Source organism: Chiloscyllium plagiosum, unplaced genomic scaffold, assembly GCF_037043375.1.
Source record: "Chiloscyllium plagiosum isolate Xiang-an unplaced genomic scaffold, Cpla_swu_hap1 HiC_scaffold_29, whole genome shotgun sequence".
In the NCBI taxonomy this organism is placed as follows: Eukaryota; Metazoa; Chordata; class Chondrichthyes; order Orectolobiformes; family Hemiscylliidae; genus Chiloscyllium; species Chiloscyllium plagiosum.
Window position 1 is genome coordinate 33,860,021 of NW_028270167.1, and position 24,387 is coordinate 33,884,407.

The 24,387-nt window shown below is 42.8% G+C and overlaps 1 protein-coding gene across 3 annotated transcripts in view; it reads right to left on the bottom strand.

Annotated features, from left to right (window-relative positions):
- LOC122540728 (arginyl-tRNA--protein transferase 1-like) overlaps positions 1–21,290 on the bottom strand; it is a 66,289-nt gene extending 44,999 nt beyond the window's left edge. For 2 of the 3 annotated variants that reach the window (XM_087976475.1, XM_043676864.2), the window contains exons 1-2: positions 20,408–21,290; positions 3,660–3,723 (exon numbers count right to left, since the gene is read on the bottom strand). In XM_087976475.1, coding sequence (XP_087832601.1) covers positions 3,660–3,723; positions 20,408–20,513 — 170 coding nt within the window. In that variant the 5' untranslated portion in view covers positions 20,514–21,290. The remainder of the gene's footprint in view (positions 1–3,659; positions 3,724–20,407) is intronic. The other variant, XM_087976476.1, reaches the window with a different exon arrangement.
- Positions 21,291–24,387: the final 3,097 nt, after the last annotated feature.

The following is a 24,387-nucleotide window of genomic DNA, read 5'->3' on the forward strand; positions in this document are numbered from 1 at the left end:
AGTCACTAGAGGGTGGAATCAAACCCAAGTCCCTGGCACTAGGAGGTAGCAGTGCTCACCACCCCAGACTGGAATCAAACCCGGGTCCCTGGCGCTCTGAGGAAGCAGTGCTAACCGCTGAGCCACCAATATTCATGGACATATTCAATTGCCTTTTAAATGTTCATAGATTGTAGAATCACTACAGTGTGGAAACAGGCCATTTGGTCCAATTTGCAAAATGATCTCTGTGTCCTGCTTTAATTCTAGGAAGCTCTGAACATCCTCAGCAAACAGTCTGGATTGTGGATTTTGTCTATCTTTTCTCAGTGTGCTGCCAAGTATAGTACAGTAATACAATATACCACTCACAGACTAAAAATGAAAGGGGAGTCCAAAAAGATAAAGGTGTAAACAAAAAGATTTACAGGTCAGTTTCTGAATTGCTAAATGTTGCATCGATATTAGCTGTAGATTTCAAGATTTGTAATTGGATTGAAACTTCTCAGTCCTGATTTCTTGTGGTACTGGCTGACTAACAGTGCTCTGAGTAAAATGCAGTGATTTTTTTTTGTTGTAATTGTACCTGCTTTCACCACATCCTCTGACAGTTCATTCCATACACACACCACCCTCTGCGTGAAAAGGTTGCCCCTCAGGTCCTTTTTAAAATCCTTCCCATCTCACCTTAATCCAATGCCCCCTAGATTTGAACTGTCCGATCCTTGGAAAAAGACCTTTGCTATTTACCTTATCGAAAACTCTCATGAATTTATAAACCTCTAAGATCACCCCTCGACAACCTACACTCCAGGGAAAAAAAATTCCCAGCCTATCCAGATAACACACTGCAGCAATTGTAATGAGTTAACCTGGATTGTAACATGTTCAAGTTTCTGTGGAAAATGGTCTTTGCCTGATCTTTCCAAAATTTACAGTCTGCTTCTGACTTCAAAAGCGTTGCTGACCTATTATCAAAAACTCTCTTACAGAGAGTAGAACAAATCTGGTCAGGTTGTAGAAGGTAAAACAAGTTAAAAAATTTATCTAAGAAGCACTATACACTTCTTGCAAAAGAGGGAGACACAGCAGAGAGGGAGACAGAGCAGTGAGACACAGAGACAAAGAGAACAATAGAGATGTAGAGACAAAGAGAGCGAGAGAGTAACAGAGAGAAGGGGAAGACACATAGACAGAGACAGAGAGGGGGGATGGAGAGGCAGGGGGGAAGAGAGAGAGAGAGAGAGAGAGAGACAGAGAGGTGGGGGAGAAGAGAGACAGCGAGGGAGGGAGAGAGACAGAGAGAACAAGCGAGACAGAGAGAGAGGGAAACAGAAATATCTGGCAACAGAGAGTTCGAGAAAGGGCGAAAGTGGATGTGGAAAGAGGAGAGAATGATATGGAACTGGATGAAGCTTAGCAGCACACTGAGAAAAATCAGACAGAATCCACAATCCGTACTGTTTGCTGTGGATGTTCAGAGCTTCCTAGAATTAAAGCAGGCCACATAGATTCTTTCGCAAGACTCCATCCCTGGCCACAGTTTCATGAGAGGGAGCATTCAATCAGACCCAAAGTGCAAATCCCTACTCCAACTGACTTTCAAATGCTCAAATACTAGGAAGACAGTCTGACAACAATTAGCCTCAACAGTGAACACTACCGTGTACCCAAAGTCTGGTGCTGCATATTTTACCGTGAGGTGCCAGAGTTGCAGGATTCATCCTCTACTAAATATATGGTCTTGTTTTTCTATATCAAAGATTCTGAGAGACTTAGGACAGGAAGTTGGAGATCAGGAACAGCACATAATTCTAACCCACAAAGGACACCAGTTAATTGACAGAAATTTGTTTGCCCATAATAATTTTATTTCTAAAAATATTTTAACCATTTGTCCCAGTCTGTCATCAGTCAATAACCCTAAGAAAGCCTAGAGATATTTGAGAGGGAGACTTCTTCCTCATTTCAGAGATTAGCTCTTTGTCCAGTAACAGTTCATCCCATGAGGAACCAAGAATATAGGAATAGGGGCATTTTGTTGAGTGGTTTGAAACAGCACAGCTTGGTGCAAAGATAGACTGGATGAGGAGGAAGTCTTGAGGTTTAGACTTCAAAAGTTACTTCAAAGTTTGTGCGAAGTTACTTCAAAGTTACTTTTTACTATGCATTAACACTGAATACTACTGTAGCTGGTAAATCATAGATACACCAGACTGAGCTTATAATTACATAAGCAAAGAACTAATCTATCTTTTGGTGTTCATTTCCAGGAATGCTCTCCACCTTTCTAGTCCTGAATAACTTTGTGTGTTCCTGTCTACTCTAAGTCTGCCCACACTCTGCTATTTATGTGATGTGCAGCTCTGTAACATCACAATAAGATTGTTCCAGGGTCTGAAGTTCTTGCACGACACTGGGTGTGAGAGGGAATGGAAAATCTTTTCAACTCCTCGAGCCTGTCCTACCACTTAATATGATCCTATTCATATATCCATTTACCTTGCCTTGGTTCCAGGTCCCTTAACAACCTTCCCTAATACAGTACAAGTCCCAGTTCGATACTTCCAGTTAACATAAGAGATTTGTTTTAAAAGTGGGAAAAAGTTCCAGATTACACCACTGTGAGAAGAAATGTTTCATAACATCACCAAGTATCTAAGCTCTCATTTTAATAACCTTAAAATTCCCTACTTTTAATGGATTCCATTCAAAACAGTTTCTTTCTGCTTGATTAATCAGATTCTTTAAAATCCTTAAAGACACTTAAATAATTCCCTAAACTGCAACACAAATGCAATTACAATCTGTTCTACTCAATGAGTCATGTTGATCATGACTGTAGGTGCTCAGAGAGTATTTCACCTCCAACAAATGCTAGTCACGCTCGGACACAGTGTGTTGACCCTTGAATCTTTTACATTAGGTGAGAAACCAAATTAGCTTGGTCCAAACATTCACAGTCAACAGACAGAAAGGTAAATACAGATTAGCAGTGTACTGGATCATAAGGGATCACAGGGGTTGCTAGGTTACTCATTTGAGAGCAGGAATCCTGCCAAGATCACTGATATTACCTGCATCATCTCAACCAAGCTCGCCAAGCTGAGTATAGACAGAGTATTAACTAGGAGACTTCTGCAGCTCTTAATTGTTCAGTGCTGTACAGGACATTGTGCTTCTCACTGAACCATCCAGACAGTATGTGGGATTATCAGAAAGAATAAAGATAGACATTGTTTTAGGAAACATCAACTTTAAGTAACTTTAATTTAATAGGGAAGGCAATGGCCAAGAGATATTATCACTGGATTGTTGATCCAGTGACCCAGGTAATGTTCTGAGGACCCAAGTTCAAATCCCATCATGGCAAACGATGGAATTTGAATTCAATTACAAAAATGTGGAACTAAGAGTTTAATGATGACCATGAAACAATGATCAATTGTTGAATAAAAACCCCATCTGGTTCACGAGTGTCCTTTAGGGAAGGAAACTGCCATCCTCACCTAGACTGGACGACATGCAACGCCAGACTCTTAACTGTCCTCTTAACAGGCAATAAATGCAAATCCAGTCAGCAATGCCCTCACCCCATGACTGACTTCAAAGAAAACTTGCTCTGCATCAGGTTCGGGGTTTTAAATGTTGTGGATTTCAATTCACCAACAGTCACTCACCTGACCCAGCCTTTGTTCAGCAGCAGCTGGTAATCGTGGACGGACAACTTGTGAGCCATGAGACCTGCAGAACAAAGTACAGATACAGAGTAAAATGCATCAAGCGGCACTCTGCACTGCTTTCAGAACTTTATATTTTCACCAGATATTCCCCACTTGATCAGCAACAAAGACCATTACCATAAGCCAGTGTATGTGCAATCACTCACTCAGTGTTCCAGAGACTTGAGCCCATAATCCAATTTGGTTTTCCAGTGTAGTGCTGAGGGAGTGCAACATTGTTGGAAATCCTGAAGGTCAATGCTCCCTTCACACACAGCAGTTGGCATTAGCATGCAGATTGCAGCACTGACTTCCAGTGTACGGATCTTGGAGGTCTGTGCAGCCAGTGAGGAAATTGGAAGGAACTCTCCTGACATGACATTATACTGAAGCCCCATCTATCCTCTCTAGTTAAAGTTTCAATGACATTGAAACTTTAGGCGGCACAGTGGCACAGTGGTTAGCACTGCTGCCTCACAGCGCTTGTAGACCCGGGTTCAATTCCCGCCTCAGGCGACTGACTGTGTGGAGTTTGCACGTTCTCCCCGTGTCTGCGTGGGTTTCCTCCGGGTGCTCCGGTTTCCTCCCACATCCAAAAGATGTGCAGGGTCAGGTGAATTGGCCATGCTAAATTGCCCGTAGTGTTAGGTAAGGGGTAAATGTAGGGGTATGGGTGGGTTTCGCTTCGGCGGGTCGGTGTGGACTTGTTGGGCCGAAGGGCCTGTTTCTACACTGTAATGTAATCTGTAATCTGACATAATTTTGAAGAAGCAGAGGAGAGTTATCCTCTGTGTGCTGGCCAATATTTATACTTCAATCAACAACCTTAATGCAAATTATTCAGTCTTTCTCTCATTGTTGTTTGCAGGAACTCACTGTGTGCAAATTGACTATTGCATTTCCCACGTTAAAGTGATGACTACAATTCTAAACACTCCTAAGATGCTGAAAAGTGTTCAAGTACACTAGAGACCAAAAGTATGGAGTTAAAGCCACGAGAAAGAACTAAAGACTTCAGAGGTTAAGAGACCTTACAAGAAGAAATTTTTTTTTTGGAGGGCACAAAGTATAAATGCCAAGTCACTGAGGCACTGGACTCCACAATCTATCCCTAGTTCCCCCCCCCCCCCCCCAACTATCTAAGCCCCCTACTCCTCTGTGCATTACATCATCTGGTAGCTCAGTGGTTAGCACTTCTGCCTCACAGCGCCAGGGACCTGGGTTCGATTCCAGCCTCGGGCGACTGTCTGTGTGGAGTTTGCACATTCTCCCAGTACCTGCATGGGTTTTCTCCAGGTGCTCCAGTTTACTCCCACAGTCCAAAGACATGCAGGTTAGATGAATTGCCCATAGTGTTCAGATGTAGATTAGGTGCATCAGTCAGGGGTAAATATAGGGTAGGGGAATGGGCCTGGGTGGGTTGCGCCTCAGAGGGTCGGTGTAGACTTGTTGGGCCGAAGGGCCTGTTTCCACACTGTAGGGATTCTGATTCTGATTATTTGACATCAGTCAGCATTTTCAATACTCTTCAAAAAGTAGGGAAGATATTGAAAAATAAAAGCTTACTAACTCCAATAAATCATATAAAACCATATTTCAGAAACTAACAAAATCAAGACATGCCCTCCAGTTCATGAAAAAAATGCAATTGAAAATGAGGGAACCAAAACTTCAGGAGAACATGATTTTTGCAAGAAGTAGGAGGAGCAATGACAAAGGCTTCAGCAGACGCCTGCTTAAGTGCTTTCAAAAAGGATTCGATTTTGTGGTTAGAGATTAAAATTATATGTCTTAAAGGGACAGTCTATCTCTCCCTGTACTTCCTGCCGACAGAGATGACTGACACCATGGCATCTCAAACATCTAAAAACTGTATTGGAGTTGAAACAGCTTTTAATACTACACACCCACATGTGCCCACAGGCCTATACATGCACACACACAGCAGACTAACTGCAGCAGAGTAGTGACATAGAAATAAAACCATAACAATTTCCTGCTGTATGGATCATGGCAACCTTTCAGAAAAGAAAGTTACAACAAAGCTCTTCATACAGCTTCAACTACTGGTGGTGTGCTTTTCTCTTTTCAATTAAACTAACAAAATGTTTTGACAAAAAAAAAGTCTCGGATCATTATTAACTATCGCTTATCATTAGACGAGCAATCAAAAGGCTCATGCTTTTATTTTGTTATTTCAAAAATGTACTTCATTCATAAAATTAACATATATATAGTGACTAAAGCAGTTCAGTTCTGTACAGTAGCATATGGAGAAACAAACAAACATCAGAGTTTAACTCTATCCAGCAAGATTATATTTGCATATTTGAGGCAGTCAGAAGGTCTGATAATCCCCATTTAATTTCAGTAGATGGTGATCGTCCCCAGTGCACCTTAGCAGCAGCTGCTCCCAATCCCAGAGGCCCACGCTAATATCCTCGGAATATAGACGCAAACCCCACTCTGGTAGCTCCTGGAATTGAAGGTCAATAAATAAGTCTGGAATTGAAAGCTCGTCCCTGTGATGGTGATGATGAAGCTTTAATTGGTGTAGAACCCCATCCGATTCACTAATGTTGTTGGAGATAGTTAAAAATCACACAACACCAGGTTATAGTCCAACAGGTTTAATTGGAAGCACACTAGCTTTCGGAGCAACGCTCCTTCATCAGGTGATAGTGGAGGGTTCGATCATAACACAGAATTTATAGCAAAAATTTGCAGTGTGATGTAACTGAAATTATACATTGAAGAATTGATTGTCTGTTAAGCCTTTCATCTGTTAGTTTCACTTCTTTCATGTGTAAATCACAAAACCTTTTTTTAAAGTTGCATTCTCGGGTTAGCTGTTAACAATGGTGATAGCTAGACAGTATGTTGAAGGTGATAGCCCCCTGTGTTCTCTGTCTATGCCATGATGTTTAGATTGATTCTAAGCTAAAGAGTGAGATAACGGAGTTTTACATAAATTCATGCGGTTTTTGAGCTCAGAGTTCTACATGAATGTATGCAGTTTTTGAGCAAAGTGCAATGTAACTCTGCAAGTACAAATTCACCCCACAAAATATATGTGTGCATGTGGGTGTTTGTGTGTGTGTGTGTGTGGGGAATGCAGAGTGTCTTAAGTCTGTGAGGGGATGCATGTGTGAGTGTGACAGTGTGTGTGTCGATAAGGGTGTGTGTGGGTGTCTGTGTGTATCTGTGTGTGTGTGTGTGTGTGTGTGTGTGTGTGTGTGTGTGTGTGTATAGGAATATCTGTGTGTGTGTGCGCGTGTATCATGCAATGGTGGTCACCTGTAATGTGACATGAACCCAAGGTCCCGGTTGAGGCCCTCCCTATGGGTACTGAACTTAGCTATCAGCCTCTGCTCGGCCACTTTCCTCTGCTGCCTGTCCCGAAGTCCACCTTAGAGGATGGTCACCTGAAGGTCCGAGGCTGAATGTCCTGGACCACTGAAGTGTTCCCCAACTGGGAGAGAACCCTCCTGTCTGTTGATTGTTGTGCAGTGCCCATTCATCCGTTGTCGTAACCTTTGCTCGGTTTCCCCACTATCATGCCTCCGGGCATCCTTGCCTGCAACATATAAGATAGACAACGTTTGCGGTTTGGCGGTTGTTTAAAAGGCAAGTAGTGGAGGTGTGGGGAAGGTCTTGGTGAGGTGCTCATCCTCATTGATAATGTGTTGCAGGTCACGAAAAACATGGCGTAATTTTTCAGCTCCTGGGAAGTACTGTACAACGAAGGGTACCCTGTCAGTTGCAGCCCGTGTCTGTCTCCTGAGGAGGTCATTTATGGTTCCTTGCTGTGGCACGTCGGAACTGGCGGTCGATGAGTTGAGCATCGTACCCCATTCTTGTGAGGGCATCCTTGAGTACTTCCAGGTGCCGTCACGTTCCTCCTCATCTGAACAGACCCGGTGTATGCGTAGGGCTTGTCCATAGGGAATGGCTGTTTTAATATGTTTTGGGTGGAAGCTGGAGAAATGTAGCATTGTGAGGTTGTCTGTGGGTTTGCGGTAGAGTGTGGTGCTGAAGTGTCTGTCCTTGATGGAGATGCACGTGTCCAAGAATGAGACAGACAGTCGAGAGTAGTCCATAGTGAGTTTGATGGTTGATGTCACTGTGTAGTTTTATCAGTGACTCCTCGCCATGGGTCCAGAGGAAGAAAATGTCATCAATGTACCTGGTGTACAATGTTGGTTGGAGATCCTGCATAGAGAAGAAGTCTTGTTCGAACTTGTGCATTAAAATGTTGGCATATTGGGGTGCAAATTTAGTCCCCATGGCTGTTCTGTGTGTCTGGATGAAGAATTGGTTGTCAAAGGTGAAGACGTTGTGATCGAGGATAAAGCGGATGAGTTGTAGGATGGTGTTTGGAGACTGGCAGTTGTTGGCGTTGAGTACTGAGGCTGTTGCCACGATTCCATCCTTATGGGGGATGCTGGTGTAGAGTGCGGAAACGTCCATTGTGACGAGGAATGTTCCAGGTTCGACTGGTCCATGGGTGCTGAGTTTCTGTAAGAAATCCGTAGTGTCGCGACAGAAGCTGGAGATCCCCTGTACAATAGGTTTCAAGATGCCTTCCACATAGCCAGAGAGATTCTCACATAGGGTCCCATTGCCCGACACGATGGGACGTCCCGGTGTGTTGGCTTTGTGTACCTTTGGAAGGCAGTAGAAGTCGCCTACACAAGAAGTATATGGGATGAGGACGCGTAGGGAACTCTGAAGGACTGGATTCAAAGTTCTGATCAGTGTGTTTAACTCTCGGGTGTGTTCTTTGGTCGGATCAGCTGGTAGTTGCCTGTAGTGTTCCTGGTTGTTCAGTTGTCGGTACACTTCCTTGCAGTAATCTGTTCTATTCTGAATGACAATGGCTCCTCCTTTATCTGCTGGTTTGATGACAAATGTTGTCATTGGTTTTGAGGCCTGGATGGCATTGCGTTGTGAACGGGTGATGTTTTGCTCTACCTTGTGGGTATGGCTGATGAATCTGACATTTATATATTTCCTGACAGCTTGAGCATACATGTGAAGCCCAGGGCAGCGGCCCTCCGGTGGGGTCCATGTTGACACCTTCTTTGGTCGCTCCTCTACAGATCCCTGTGCTGACTGTTCTAGTTCATCAGTGGGATCACTGCCGGCACCTTGAAAGAATTCCCGGAGTCTCATTCATTTGATGAACTCCTGTGTCTGCTGCCAGAACCAACGGGTCAATTTTGGTGGTGGGGCAGAAGTTGAGACCCCTACTCAGGACTTCAATCTCTTCCGGTTGAAGAGTGTGGTCCGATAAGTTGACAATAGACTTCCCCGCAGTGATAATGTTGTCTACTGTGGTTCCAGGGCGGGCTTTGCTATTACTGGTGAGAATGCCAAGCTTCTCCAGTTTTTTGTTCTTGGCGTGCATGTACGTGGTGTAGTCTTGTCGCCTTGTCTGTTTGGCAATGTCACGTAATTGTACTGATGTATCCTGTGTGCAGGCTGAGAGTGTGGACTCCATCTGAATTTCCAGGTTGTGGCGCCTGCTGTAGAGTTGGTGCACGAGATGATTGAGAAGTTTACGAGAGGTGCGATGGCAAAGTCTCTCTGCGTAGTCTGTGTTGTAGGTCGACCTAAGTGGGTTCGTGATCCGTGATCCGTAATCCTTTCGGGATCTTTCCTGCTTGCCTGCATTCCTGTAGAAACTTGATGTCTGTGTCGATATGTGCGATCTTCTTGGAGATCCTCTCCACTTTAAGCCGGCGGTTAGTGGTGTCGATAGTAGTCATGATTTGGAGATGCCGGTGTTGGACTGGGGTGTACAAAGTTAAAAATCACACTTGCACATGAACCTCATGTCTGCTTTTGTGAGCTTTGCTCCATGCAGTTTGGATGGCCCATTCCCCCTTCTTCCATCCCGCTTTAAAACAGTGTTTACATTTCAAAAGATACTTCATTGGCAGTAAACCGCTGTGCAGACATAATGGAAGCTGCTCTATAAATTCAAGTTGTTGGAGATGGTCTCCTGCCATTAAGAGAATCTGACCAGTCTGATTCCCCATGGAAATGAGTGGCAGGTTCCTACTGGGTCAAACCAGTGAGTAACTGCTCCAGCAGCCTTCTATTCCCATTGACACTATTGTCTCTGGTTTACAGATCATCCTGAATTCACTCTCGCATTCACTCTCACATTGCGTTTTATCAGTCTTTGATGCCACTAGAGTATTGCCCCAGGGGATTCGGTAGGTTGCGTGTTCAAGTCACATTATAAGCCTTGACAACAGAATCTTGGCTGGTACTTGTAGGGGCATGGAACCACCCTTCAGATGAGAAAGTGATGTCACATTTGTCCTCATTAAAACATCCTGTGGTGCAATTTAGAGGAGAGTTGTACCAATATCCTGGCTAGCCAGCATCATTAAAATGGCCAACTTGCACATGAACCTCATGTCTGCTTTTGTGAGCTTTGCTCCATGCAGTTTGGCTGGCCCATTCCCCCTTCTTCCACCCCGCTTTAAAACAGTGTTTACATTTCAAAAGATACTTCATTGGCAGTAAACTGCTGTGCAGACATAATGGAAGCTGCTCTATAAATTCAAGTTGTTTCTCACAAACGTACACATAGGTATAATCAGTGGAAAGCTACTGATGGTCAAAAGAGGTATTTTCCATGGGATTCCACCACGCAGCTTCCCCAGGTGACAAAGTGCAGATAGATTAGACTATGGAATGATCAAAAATATCAGAGTTTTATAAATAGAAGTGCTGAGTATTTTACGAAAGGATAATGATAAAACTTGCAATAGACAATGGTTACACTACAGATAGGTATCCCATTTTCGAAAGATATCAAACTTCAGGGAACAAATAGATTTAATCAGAATTATAAGTTATCAAGAACAGTAATTGGCAATTATGAGAAAAGATGCAAATTACTGGGATTATTTTCAAGGAGAAAATGAAGGCACAGCAGACTCAGAGGCTTTTTGAATTAGCAAGACTTTTGGGAAGTAATAAGGAAATATATTTCCATTGGTTGTAAAGTCTAAGGGGTCTTCAATGTAAAAATGGACACAGTAAAGGAGTGTGATCAAGAGAAATGTCTTTTACAGAAGCAACTGTCAAAATACAGAATTGTTGGTCACAAACAAAAGTGTGTTGTAACATGTTGTCATCATGACCAAAGGAATGTATGTGACATTACAATGAATTGGTGAGAATGTTTGATACCCTATAACAAAAGGTACAATTGCGATCTTGCTATAAATCCAAAACAACTATGCACAAGAGGTCCCAACGACTCTATAACTTGGCCTGTCCCTGCAGTCAAGAGTGTGGTGCTGGGAAAGCACAGCAGGTCAGGCAGCATCCAAGGAACAGGAGAGTCAATGTTTCTGACATAAGCCCTCCATCAACTCTGATCTCCAGCATGTGCAGTCATCACTTTTTCCCCTATGTCCTGTGGTCAGAACTGCCTGTTAAAGATTCAAGTTCACTATTTTAAAAAGAGCAAGAAGCCCTTGTAGCATTCGGGCCCATATTTCGACACAGAGGCACTGAGACAAGAACAGCTCCTGAGATCTGGTCCAGCAATTAATCATTTAGGTCACAGATAAACTGTAACTCAATTTTGTTCTCTTCGTATCCCTTGATATTCTTACCAAGAAATCATCTATTAATCTCTATTTTGAAATTTTCCATTGATCCAACAGCCACAGTTGGAGATTCTTATTAGCAACTGCATCCAAGTGTGCTTTCTGCTTTTATTTCTGAATGACTGAACTCCATTCTTAAGATTGTGCCTTGTCATTCAGAATGCCCCCAGCACAGGAAATAGTTTCTCTGTATCTGCATAACTGAAACATTTTATCATTTAAATGCTTCTCTTTCAACCAGCATCACACCTCAAAATTAGTTTGTGTTGTTGGTAGCAGAGCCCACGCACACAAACTGGGTTTGGCCCATATGTCACTGGAATGCACACTAATTGTCACTGGGAAACGCAGAGAGGTCTTCTACAGCAAAGTTCCTTCCTTCAATTTCAATTAATGTTCGACACTTGGATAGTGTTATTGAGCAGAGACACCTCGGAGTTCAAGTACATAATTCCTTGAAGTTTGTGCCACATGTAGATAGGGTGGTAAAAAAGGCATTTAGCAGGCTTGCCTTCAATGCTCAGCCCTTTGAGTATAGAGGTTGGGAAGTCATGTTGAGGTTGTACCGGGTAGTGGTGAGATCGCTTCTGGAATATTATGCCCAGTTCTGGTCACCCAGTTTTGGGAAGGATATTATTAAGCTGAAGCTGGTTCAGAAGAGATTTACCAGGATATTGCAGAGTATGGAAGCTTTCAGTTATAAACAAAGGCTGGACACGTTAGGACAATTTTCACTGGAGCCTAGGAGTTTGCAAGGTGACCTGATAGAGATTTGTAAATCATGACAGGTACAGCTAGGGTTCATGGTAGGTACCTTTTCCCTAAGATGGGGATTTCAAGACCATTGGATGTATTTTTAAAGTGAGAGGAGAGGGATTGTAAAAAAAAAAGTGAGGGCATTTTTTTTTTAAAAAACACACAGTGATTTGTACGTGGGATAAACTTCCTGAGGAAGGGGTGGATATGGGCACAGTTACATCATTTAGAAGACATTTAATAAGTACATGAATAGGAAGGGATTGGAAGGATATGGGCCAGGAGTAGGTAGTCAGGAATAGTTTAGTTTGGGAATATGTTCAGCACAGACTAGTTGGATTGTTTCCTATGACTATCTCACTCCACTGTAATCTAGGTTGGGGTAAATGCTCCCATGGTTTAAGGAAGAAAGGCTTGCATTTATATCGCTCTTTTCACAATCACAGGATTAGCTAGAGCATGCACAGCCAATGACATTATAGTTAATATTGAAATGTGGGAAATGGAGCAGGTTAGTTTGCGCATAGCAAGCTTTCAATAGCAATGTGATAGTGACAGTATCAGCTGGGCTGATGTGAGAGAGAGAGAGAGAGAGACAGAGACAGAGACAGAGACAGAGACAGAGACAGAGACAGAGTAGCCAGGAAGCTGGGGGAATTATCCTGCTATACTTTGAAATTGTTCCCAAGACCTTTCAGGTACCCGACAGGACAAGCGAAGCCTCAGTTTTACTCACAAGTCAGTACATCTGATTACTGAGGTAGTGCAGCACAATGCACTGAAGTGTCAGCCTAAAACATTGTACTGAAATCTACAAGTGGGTCTTGAACAAATGGGTTTCTGCGCATTGTGTGACATTTTAACTCATTCAACACAAATTCACTTAACATGAAAATTGACCCATTGGGTGATATAGGGTGACATTAGGGCAGCACGGTGGCTTAGTGGTTAGCACTGCTGCCTCACAGCACTAGGGATCCGGGTTCTATCCCAGCATCGGACGACTGTCTGTGTGGATTTTGCACATTCTCCCTGTGTCTGTGTGGATTTCCTCCGGGTGCTCCGGTTTCCTCCCACAATCCAAAGATGTGCAGGTCAGGTGAATTGGCCATGCTAAATTGCCCATAGTGTTAGGTGCATTCGTCAGAGGGAAATGGGGCTGGGTGGGATACTCTTTGGAGGGTCGGTATGGATTCGTTGGGCCAGAAGAGCCTGTTTCCACACTGTAGCAAATCTCATCTAATATAACATGTGGGCTTAGAGGACATGACTGCAATAGGAAGATCTCCATTGGAGGTAGTGTGAAGTGCCATGGTCTAGCACTTATATAGTTTAACTGATGACATTTCAGACACAGGCGAGACCCACCCCCCAAGAAAGGCATACTTTTGACACCACAATGCGACTTTTATTCGCGATTATGAAGGAGGCCTGCACATCAACACCACCAAACTTAGTCAGAAGGTAGAGTGACCAGGAGTATTTATTACAAATTTAGTGAGAATGCTTTTAGATAATGAGGAACAGGTTTGACTCATAAGAAATCAGGCATACCTTTCCCTCTCTTTCCATTGTGCTGCTGCTGGAAGCTTTCCTATCAAACATGAAGGACAAAGGGGGAATTAAACGAACAGAACAAACAAAATAAAATGTGCACTTAATGGAATCAGACTATAATAAATAACCAAAAGCATTTGGTTCCATCTGCACAGTTATCATCATGGAAAAAAGAGAGAGTGTGACGGAATAGAGTGGAAACCTATTTAAGCAGGCCAGGTTACCCACGATATACCCCAGGATTTGCAGAAAGGGCAGAGGAATTGCTGAACATAAAACAACCAGTGTTTGTCCAGTTTACCAACCATCATCCAGGGAGTCTTTTTTTCTTAAATTCATTCATGAAGTGTAGAGGTCACTGGCTAGGCCAGCATTTATTGCCCACCACATTGCTGCAGGGCTGAAAATTCAATAGTAGGCCAGACCAAGTAAAGGTGGCTGTTTCCTTCTCTAAAGCACATTTGTGAACAAGATGGGTTTTTCTGTCAATCAACGTTGGTTTCATGGGCATTAGATTCTTAATTCCAGATTTTTAAATGGAATCCAAATTGCACTATTGGCCATGGTGGGATGTGAACCAGGATCCTCAGGTCATTACTGGGGTTTCTGGATTAATAATCTAATGATAATGCCACTAGGCCATTGCCTCCCCCTATCTTCTGCAGTAGAGAGTTGTTGACTATTTTTTGATAGGATGCCAAGAAAGTTCTTACTTATTGAGAGCTTTGAGTATCTGCGGTTCATTGCATTGTGTACTTATCACTTCTAGAGGTACCTAGTATCACAGATGTCAGTTTTCAACTAATTCGATTCACTCCATGTGATATCAATAAATGCCTGGAGGCATCAGATGCTGCCAAAGCTATGGGTCCTGACAACATTCCATTAATAGTACTGAAGACTTGTGCTCCATCATTTGTTGCACGCCTCGCAAAACACTTCCAACATTGGCATCTACTCAACAATGTGGAAAATTACTGTGGTGTGCTTGATTCGGTAAAGAGTAGAACAAACTCAACCTTGCCAATTACTGCCCCATTGGTGTCTACTCAACCATAAAGTGATAGAAAGCATCATTAACAGTGCTATCAAGCAGCAACTGGTTCAGCAATAAGTTGCTCGCTGATGTTCAGTTTGGGTTCCACCAGGATCACTCAACTCCTAATCTCATTGAGCCTTAGCTCAAAACATGGATGAAACAGCTGAATTCCAGAGGTGAGGTAAGAGTGATTCTCACCTGCATTTGTCTGAGAATGGCATCAAGAAGCCTGAGCAAAACTGGAATCAATGAGAATCGTACCTAGCAGAAAAGATGGCTGTGGTTGTTGGAGGTCAGTCATCTCAGCTCCAGGACATCTCTGCAGGAGTTTCTCAGGGACGTTTCTTAGGCCCAACCATCTTCAGCTGCATCTGCAGTGACCTCCCCTCCATCATAAGTTCAGAAATGGGAATGCTTATTGAAGATTGAACAATGCTGCTTCGGGTCCTGAAGAAAGGTTACAGCCAAAACAGCAACTTCTGCACCTCCTGATGCTGCCAGGCTTGCGGTGTTCTTCCAGCCTCCTGCCTGTCTTCTTAAACAGTCCTTTCCTGAATGCAGCAAGACCTGGGCAAGATCAAGGTTCTGGCTAGCAAGTGCTAAGTATTGACCGTCTGCAAAAAGACAGAATCTAACCATTGCCCTTTGACATTCGATGGCATCGCCATCACCAAATCCTCCACTACCAACATCCTGGGAGTTATCATTGATCAACAATTGACTGGTCTAGCCATATAAAGACAGTGGCTACAAGTGCATGTCAGTGACTAGATATCCTGCAACAAGTTATTTACCTATTGATTTCCCCAAATCCTGCCCATAAGATGATCAGGAGTCTCACAAAAACTCGCCTGGATGAGTGCAATGCCCCAAATACCCAAGAAGCTTGACACTATCCAAGACAAAGCAGTCTGCTTGATTGGTACCACATCCACAAATATCCACTCCCTCCACCACCGATTCTTATCCAGAAGATAAGGTTTCTTAAGGGGTCCCTTCCAAACTCATGATCACTACCATCTAAATAAGGGAGTAGATGCTTGGGAACACTACCAACTGTAAGTTCCCCTCCAAGCTATTCAACAGCCTGACTTGGAAGTATATCCCTGTTTCTTCAGTGTCACTGGGCCAAAATCCTGTAACTCCGACCCTAATGGCATTGTGTACCTTCAGCAAATGGTCTACAGCAGTTCAGGAAGGCAGTTCATCACCACCATGTCAAATGCAATCGGGGCTAAGGAAAATAAAACCACCTGGTTCACTAACATCCTTTAGGGAAGGAAACAGATGTCTATATGTGGGTCTGGCCTACACCAATGTAGTTCCCTCTTACTACTACCTCCAGGCAATTAGGAATGGGCAATAAATGCTGGCCTAACCACTGACATCCAGATCCCAAGAATGAATAAAAAATTTTAATAATTAACTGGGAGACCCAACGTCCAGTGATACCTCCTGGTCTATTCAGCTGCTCAATGAGATCACTATCACTGACAAATAATGCCTGGATTGTATGTTGTACAGGAATATGAAAAGAAAATATGGCTAAATAAACATGATCCTAAATTTCACTACATCTTGAACTTGAAACATAAATGAAGCAAGAATGAGCAATCAGTCTAACACAGGCAGATTTAACCAATAGTTTCAATAAACCCTTTGAACTCAATACAACTTGTGTACTCTGTTATAAATCAATGAGGTTGAGGAGAGACAACCATATGTCTTTGAACAATGATGAAACATTACAAAGAACCATTAAAAACATTTTTAAAATACAAATCAACTGAAGACATAAAACTCTACACTTTTCCCAACAAAACTTTTGTCCACCAATTTCAAAATTAAACAATGAACATTCTATTTTCTAACTATCAAAAGAAAATGTAATTCAGAACTTTGTTTCCTTTATTAAAGGATTTTGTATTTGACACAATATCTTTCTAATTTCAGATTTCATCACTTTAATCATACTTGTAACTTAGAGCCAAAATATGGGGTATTTGTCTGTCACTGCAGGGACTTTATGTTTGCAAGTGCAGAGTGGTCTTGTTTCCTTGCTTCTGCCCGATATAAAATGTACAGCAACTAGTATAATCCCCCAGCTCAGTGGTTAAACTGGATAATTGCAGCAGTGACAGTGGACTGCTTCCTTATTTGTGAATCAGGCTTTGATTCATTTTATACTGCAGAGTCTGCTCTGGGTGACCACAGGCACACACTAGAATTTTTTTTTTTTTTTTAAAAGTCTACACTTGTGTAAGGTTTGTGCAGATGTCTTTAATGATTTGTGGACATCAAAGCCAGGAATCTTTCACACTTGAATCAAAGCAGAAATTGCTGGAAAAGTTCAACAGATCTGGCAGGATTTATGGAAAGAAATCAGAATTCCTTCCTCAGAACTTGACCCTAAATGTTAACTCTGATTTCGCTCCATAGATCCTGCCAGACCTGTTGAGCTTTGCCAGCAATTTCTGGTTTTCGATTTACAGCATCCACAGTTCTTGCCGTTTTCAATCTTTTACAGTAGGCCTTGGGTGGGTTTTTGCTTGGGATTTCTTGTGAACTCTACTCAGCTTTGAGTTTCATTGGAGATGAAAATCATATTGGCAAAAGGTAAGGTTTCAGAAGGTCTTTCAGTGCAGTGACACATTGGGGTCACTTGCCCTAATGAATGATGTGGTTTGGTAACAATGGCAACATAGAAACCAACCCATTAGTCATGCATCATCTTATTACAGAGTACCAATTAGCAAGCAACTGAACCATAGAAACCCCCAAGTACATGGGCCTATTTTTAGTAGCTGAGCTGCAATTAAAGTTGTTCTGCCTGGCGGAATGTGAAACAACCTTAAAAATTTCTGATAGCTCTTCAGCAATACTCAATACAGAGACATGGATTTAAATATTGAATGGAGACAGAATTTGGCTTGGCTTCAATACTGCACTACAGTTCAATTGTCTATTCACACTCAACATGCAAGAACACAAATGGAAGGATATTATAGTGCAGTGGTAACATTAACTGACCAGGTCCAAGAATCCCGATGATGCAAGTTTAATTCTGACTCAATTAAAGTCAGATTTTTAAACTGTTGTTTAGAAAAATATCTAAAGAAGAGAATAAAACTGGTCTCAATAAAAATCACAGTGAAAATATTGAATTGTTTAAAACACTGAAGTTCTCTAAAAGGAAGATGACCTGACATGATTACCCTGTCTGGACCTCTATGTGATTCTAGTCCTCAACCAGTGTGGTTGAATCTGAACAGTGCCCTGACGTGTATTAGAAATCAGGTGCATCCACTGTAATGCCAGACCACGATGAAGGGTCACCATAGGAACATACATAGAACGGAGATCATGAGGAATCTACTTATGGGCTTTACTCCACAATTTCTGGCCTGACACGTAACCCCCATCTTTTTGTCATTTATATAAGTGATATGAATGTGAATATAGGAGGTATGCTTAGCAAGTTGACAGATGACACCAAAATCAGAGGTGTAATGCACAGCAAAAAATGATATTTCAGAATACAACAGATGGGCCAGTGGGCAGAGGAGTAGTAGATGGAGTTTAATTTAAGTAAATGTGAGGTGTTGCAGTTTGCTAAGGCAAATCAGGGCGGGACTGATGCGGAATGTTGTCAAACAAAGAGACTTTGGGGTGCAGGTTCATAGTTCCTTGAAAGTGAAGGCGCAGGTAGATAGGATAGTGAAGCAAGCACTTGATATGCTTATCTTTATTGGTCAGTGCATTCAGTACAGGAGTTGGGAGGTCATGTTGTGGCTGTACAAGCCACTTTTGAAATACTGCATTCAATTCTGGTGTCCCTGCTCTCAGAAAGATGTTGTGAAACTTGAAAGGGTTCAGAAAAGATTTACAAGAATGTTGCCAGAGTTGAAGGATTTGAGCTATAGGGAGAGGCTGAATAGGCTGGAGCTAAGGGGTGATTATGGTTCTGTTCACCGAGCTGGGAATTTGTGTTGCAGACGTTTCGTCCTCTGTCTAAGTGACATCCTCAGTGCTTGGGAGCCTCCTCTGACTTGTCTTAGCGTCTCTCACCCATAGGTGTTCAGAGTTTGGGAGAAGAATTGTAGCTCGGATGCTCGTTGCTGTGGTTCTGTTCGCCGAGCTGGGAATTTGAGTTGCAGAAGTTTCGTCCCATCTCAAATTTCCAGCTCGGCGAACAGAACCACAACAATGAGCACCCGAGCTACAAATCTTCTCCCAAACTTTGAGCTAAGGGGTGATGTTACAGAGGTTTATAAAATCATGAGAGGCAAGGATAGGATAAATTCTTTTCCCCAAAGTAGGGGAATCCAAAATTAGAGAACATAGGTTTAAGTTGAGAGGGGAAAGACTTAAAAGGGACCTAAGGGCAACTTTTTCATGCAGAGAGATTATGTGTATAGAACAGACTGCCAGAGGAAGTGATGGAGGCCGGTACAATTACAACATTTAAAAGGCATTTGGATGGGTACATGCATTTAAAGGGTAAAGGGATATGGGCCAAATGCTGGCAAATGGGACTGGATTAGGTCAGGATATCTGATCGACATGGACCAGTTGGATTGTAGGATCTGTTTCATGCTGAACAGCTCTATAGCTCTCTCACCTAATGAGAATCTAACTCAACCTTGAATTAATGTAATAAGCAAGCCTCTCCTCTGTCTGAGGAAGAGAATTCCACAGATTAGCAACCCTCAGAGAAAAAAACATAAATCTCCACAGCTCTGCCTTAAAAGATACATTTTTTTTTAAGATTTATCAGCATCTGGCCATTGCAACAAATGATAATGGCCCCACAACTTCAGATTTTTAAAAAAATCAGGACATTAGGAGAATAGAGCGTGACAGGCGACAGTATTAGACAGAAACGAACACCAAAACTGCTGTTCAGGGCTCAGCGAGGGCACTACTTATATGACTGCCAACCAAGCCTCACTCCACACTGAAACTCTACAGCTCTCAAAGCTGGGGGGGGGGACAAGATAGAACCACAATTGGAGTAATCCAAACATACCAACGATGCAAATCCACTGCTTTGAAATAATGTTTCATTACTTCAACCCATAGTTGAAATACAACCAGCAAATGTCAGTGGAACGCCATAAACCGTCATTCGCGTTTACTCTCGCGACAAAAAAAAAGCACGTTCTCATGGAAACCTGGGCAAAAATAAAAATAAATAAGTACAAAAGAAAACACGGAAAATATTCTCGGCATTTCGCAGAGAGAGAGTGAAAAAAAAGAACTCGAACTATGGGCGAAAGTCACTGCAGACTTCAGTTCCTACCCTGAAACGGATGCCAAAACAAAGAGGACAGTCTGAAGAAAAGCACCAGGAAAAGGTGAAGAACGCATCCTGTCTTGTGGCAACTGAAATCAACAGGTCCGCAAGCCCTAGGTACCGACAACCTGGTGTCATTAGCATGATATAGGCAGAATCTTAACAACAAGGGCATATCCATGCCAGCAAGCCAACAGTGACTGGAGCATTTTCACTTTCAGTTGTTGGATACAGTGGTTGGATACATTGTGTTTGTTTCAAAATACAAAGTATCAAGTGAACAGATACAATTAGGTGTAACGATTGCTCGTCCATATTTTTTGGCTTGTAACTCCCACACACGGTCCTGGTCCTGTTGACCAGACTTTTCACCGGGATTGTACCCCCAGCACCTCTCTCTCTGTCGGTCTGTGTCTCTTACCCTGAGCGCAGAATGAGTCCTTCCCGCAGTAGCCACAAGTCCACGCCTCCAGGGGCGGACTGAGCTCCCCCGCCGGGGGGTTATGCCCGGTGCTGCTGGTTCCCATAGGGTTGGGGAAGAGGGGGAATTGCCGGTATCACCCCATCCGCTTATTCCCCGGGCAGGATCCGGAGCCGGATACACACACACACACGCACATATCCACTGGCGAGGCAGACGCCAACCCAGCTTACTCCACTACTTCCTCATCCGTCCGACTGACGCTCACTGGAGTTCCAACCCCAAAGCTGTCAGCTCCAACACCCCTTTCCCCCGTCCTCCAGATTCTCAGAGACATGCCCAAAATGCAAATTTTCCAATGCATTTGCTAATTTGCAGAGCGAAAGGAGCGACCTGCATTTATGTAGCGCCCTTCGGGAGATTCGAAGCCTGCTCAATCAGACAACATTTGCCACACAATTACAGGCAGCTAACTCGAATTTTAGTCAGAGATCGGTTTTAAAGACGGACTTAAAGGTAAGGAAGCAAATTCCAGAATTGAAACTGGTTGGGGGTACCGCCCCCAGTGGCAGAAGATATAAACTGCAAACTCTAATACAATCAAAATATTAACATGACATTTTTATGAAGTATATTTTGAAATAAAAAGTCAAAATATTAACAAAGAATGCACGTTGTAAGACAACAGTATTGAAAATGTAAAGAAGCACATCAGTGAAATATGGGCCTACTTTTTGCCCTCAGGTTGTAAATCTGCCATAGAATATATTTTGTCAATTGTAGGTCTATTCTTATCGACTGGGTATAGCGCTGACTTTTACTGCGAATATTGTAATAATCAATTGAAACTTTTTTTTGACAAACTTTATTAAAGTGCACTTTGGAAGAAACATAAAGAAAATTTAAGTGTATTGACATTGTACTGAGGCTCCCCAAAGTGGAACATTGTGTGGAGAGAAGTCGAATTTTATTGCAGTCTATAATTTAAGTCAAGACAAAAAAAAATTGCTAGAGATCAGTATTGTAGGACCTGGGGTCATAGAGGGTTTTAAGAAAAAGTTTCAGGTAGAGATTATAGCCACAGGGATTTGAACGGGAGAATTCAAAAATGAAGAGATACTGAACCAAGGTTCAGTAGGTCCACCTATATTACAAAATGCTAGAAAACTGAAACCAAACGAGGTTATAGGTCAACCTGCGCAAGGTTCTGGGGAAACGAGATTTGGTACCAGTTACGATATAGGTCCTGTGCAATACTTACGGGGCATTTTCTGCATTGTTTAAACTACTGTTTTCTATCATGAACATTGTACTGAACAATGCTCCAACGGACAGCAACATGACAGCTTTACCACTGGAATATGGCAGAAGAGCAGGATTCTCCCAATGGGGTTTAAGACACAGCTGCCAGAGTTAAATGGAATCACAGTTCCACATTAGATAGGTATAGTCAGCTGGTTGTGATTTTCCACAAATTTTCCAATGAGTTGACCACAGAGAGATTCAGAATTACATTAAGAATGGCCAGTGGTCTCTGAAACCAAAAAAAAATGATGTATATAAAACCCAAAAGACCTGTGGGCCCTGGAAATCAGAAACAAAATACAGAAATTGCTGTAAAAACTCAGCAAGTCTGGCAGTACCTATGGAGAGAAATCAGAGTTAACGTTTCAGGTTCAGTGACCATTCCTCAGAACTGATGGTAGCTAGGAAACTGTCATTTTCTAATGCAGAAGATAGGGTGAAGTGTGGGGGTAAGCAGTAAATGATAGGTTGGAATAGAGCTGAAAGAGAGAGAAGAATGGTCAGACAGAAAAAGGAATGGATAATGATCTGCCGTGGAGAATAATTGGTAAACAAGCAGAAAGATGGAAGAACACAGCATGCCAGGCAGCATCAGGAGGTGGAGAAGTCAGTGTTTCAGGTAATCTGGTTTGGATTCCAGCATCTGCAGGTTTTTTTTGTCTCTAGGAGAATGAATAGCTACTTATGGGGACTATTCACTTCTAACAATGGGTTGTGTGTAATAGTAGACCATGCGGTAACAAGGCCTGGCGTGTAGGGGATGGGGTAAGGACATGGTGGGTGGGGCAGCAGGATGAGGTGCCTCAAGCCCCAAAATTGTAGAACTCGATATTGAGTCCTGAAGGCTGTAGAATTCCCAAATGCAAAATGAGATGCCGTTCTTCCAGCTTGTGCTGAGTTTCACTAGAGCACTGCAGCAAGCCTGAGACAGAGGGGGTGGCCAGGGAACAGGGTGGGATGTTGAAATGGCAGGCAACTGGAAGCTCAGGATCTTTTTTTGTGGACAGAAAGATGTAGAAGCCATTTAGTCCTTTAAGACTATTTCACCATTTAAGTTGTGATGGTGTCTGATCTGATTGTGGCCTCAACTGCACTCTTCCATCTACCCCATTGCTCTTTTTTTTTTTATTCATGCATGGGAAGTGGGGCATCAAGGGCTGTACCATTTATTGCCCATCCTTAATTATCCAGGGGGCATTTAAGAGTCAACCACATTGCTGTGGGTCTGGAGTCACTTCTAGGCCAGACTAAGTGAGGAAGGCAGATTTCCTTCTCTAAAGGACATTAGTCAACCTTGACTTTCAATAGCCAACAGGAGGCCCTCCAGCACTGAAGAAGCAGCAGGCTGCCTTTCCTTTAGGATGAAGGACTTTTCCCCAAAACGTCGATTTTCCTGCTCCTCGGATGCTGCCTGAACTGCTGTGCTTTTCCAGCACCACTCTAATCTAGACTCTGATCTCCAGCATCTGCAGTCCTCACTTTCGCTTCGTCCTCACTTTTGCCAGGCTGCCTTTCCAGTTAAGTAAGAGATTGGGCGCCCCTCCAACTATTTTTAGTGATCCTGTTGTGGTATGTTAAGGCAGATATCAAGAGCAGATGAGACTTAAACCTGCTATATCACAAGAGACCTCTCCAACTAGTTTAATTCTAAACCTCCCTTGAACTGCCAGGCCACTATTAACTCTCCATGAGTTGGCCTGCAGCTACAATGAAACAGAAAGAGACCAGTACTGCCCCTCAGGCTGCCCGGAGCATTGCCTGCATTCTGCCACTGGGAGGAAATCTCCAGCTATTCTGTTTCTTAAGACCTCCCTTCAGCTGACCAAAAAAATTCCAGTCTCTGACAATAAGCCAGAATAAAGTGGAGCAACACAGTGACTCAGTGATTAGTGCTGCTGCATCACATCAGCAGGGAGCTGGGTTTGAATCCAGCCTCGGGTGACTCTGTCTTCCTGTATCTTCATGGGTTTCCTCCGGGTGTGCTGGTTTCCTCCCACAGTCCAAAGATGTGCAGGTTAGGTGGATTGGTCATGCTAAATTGTCCATAGTGTCTGGGGATGTGCAGGCCAAGTGGATTAGCCATAGGTAATGTAGGGTAACAGGATTAAGGTCGAGGGTGGATCTGGAAGGGATGCTCTTCAGAGGTTTAGTGTGGACTCAATGGGCTGAATGGTCTGCTCCCACACTGCATGGATTCTGTGATTCTAATAGGAAAGACTTTAACAGACCCAGCTAGCTGCTGTGGACAAGGTCACCTTCCATTCTGCCTCTGGTAAAATGACCCAGGCTGGTTATCCTGGTAAACAGCACAAAGGCTTTGGTGGTTTTAAAGGTCCATTGAACTTAATTGGAACCATAAACTCTGCAAAGATGATTTTGGAATGGTGTCATTTAGGTTAATGTATACATTTTAACAACTGGTGTGTGAATTCTACCTTGGAATCTCGAAATCTATCAAAGAATTTCAAAAGAAACACCATCCCAGTCATATAACCATCATACTACTCCCCAGTGACAGATTCCAAAGTGTAAATGTCATAATAGAAAGCAACTGATAAGGTATTGCAACAAGTTCTCTGGCACAATGCAATGAACATCATAAAACAGTTATATCAATGTAAGATAGATATTGATAAATCCAATGAACCATTTGTAAGAAGCATTATTCACCATAC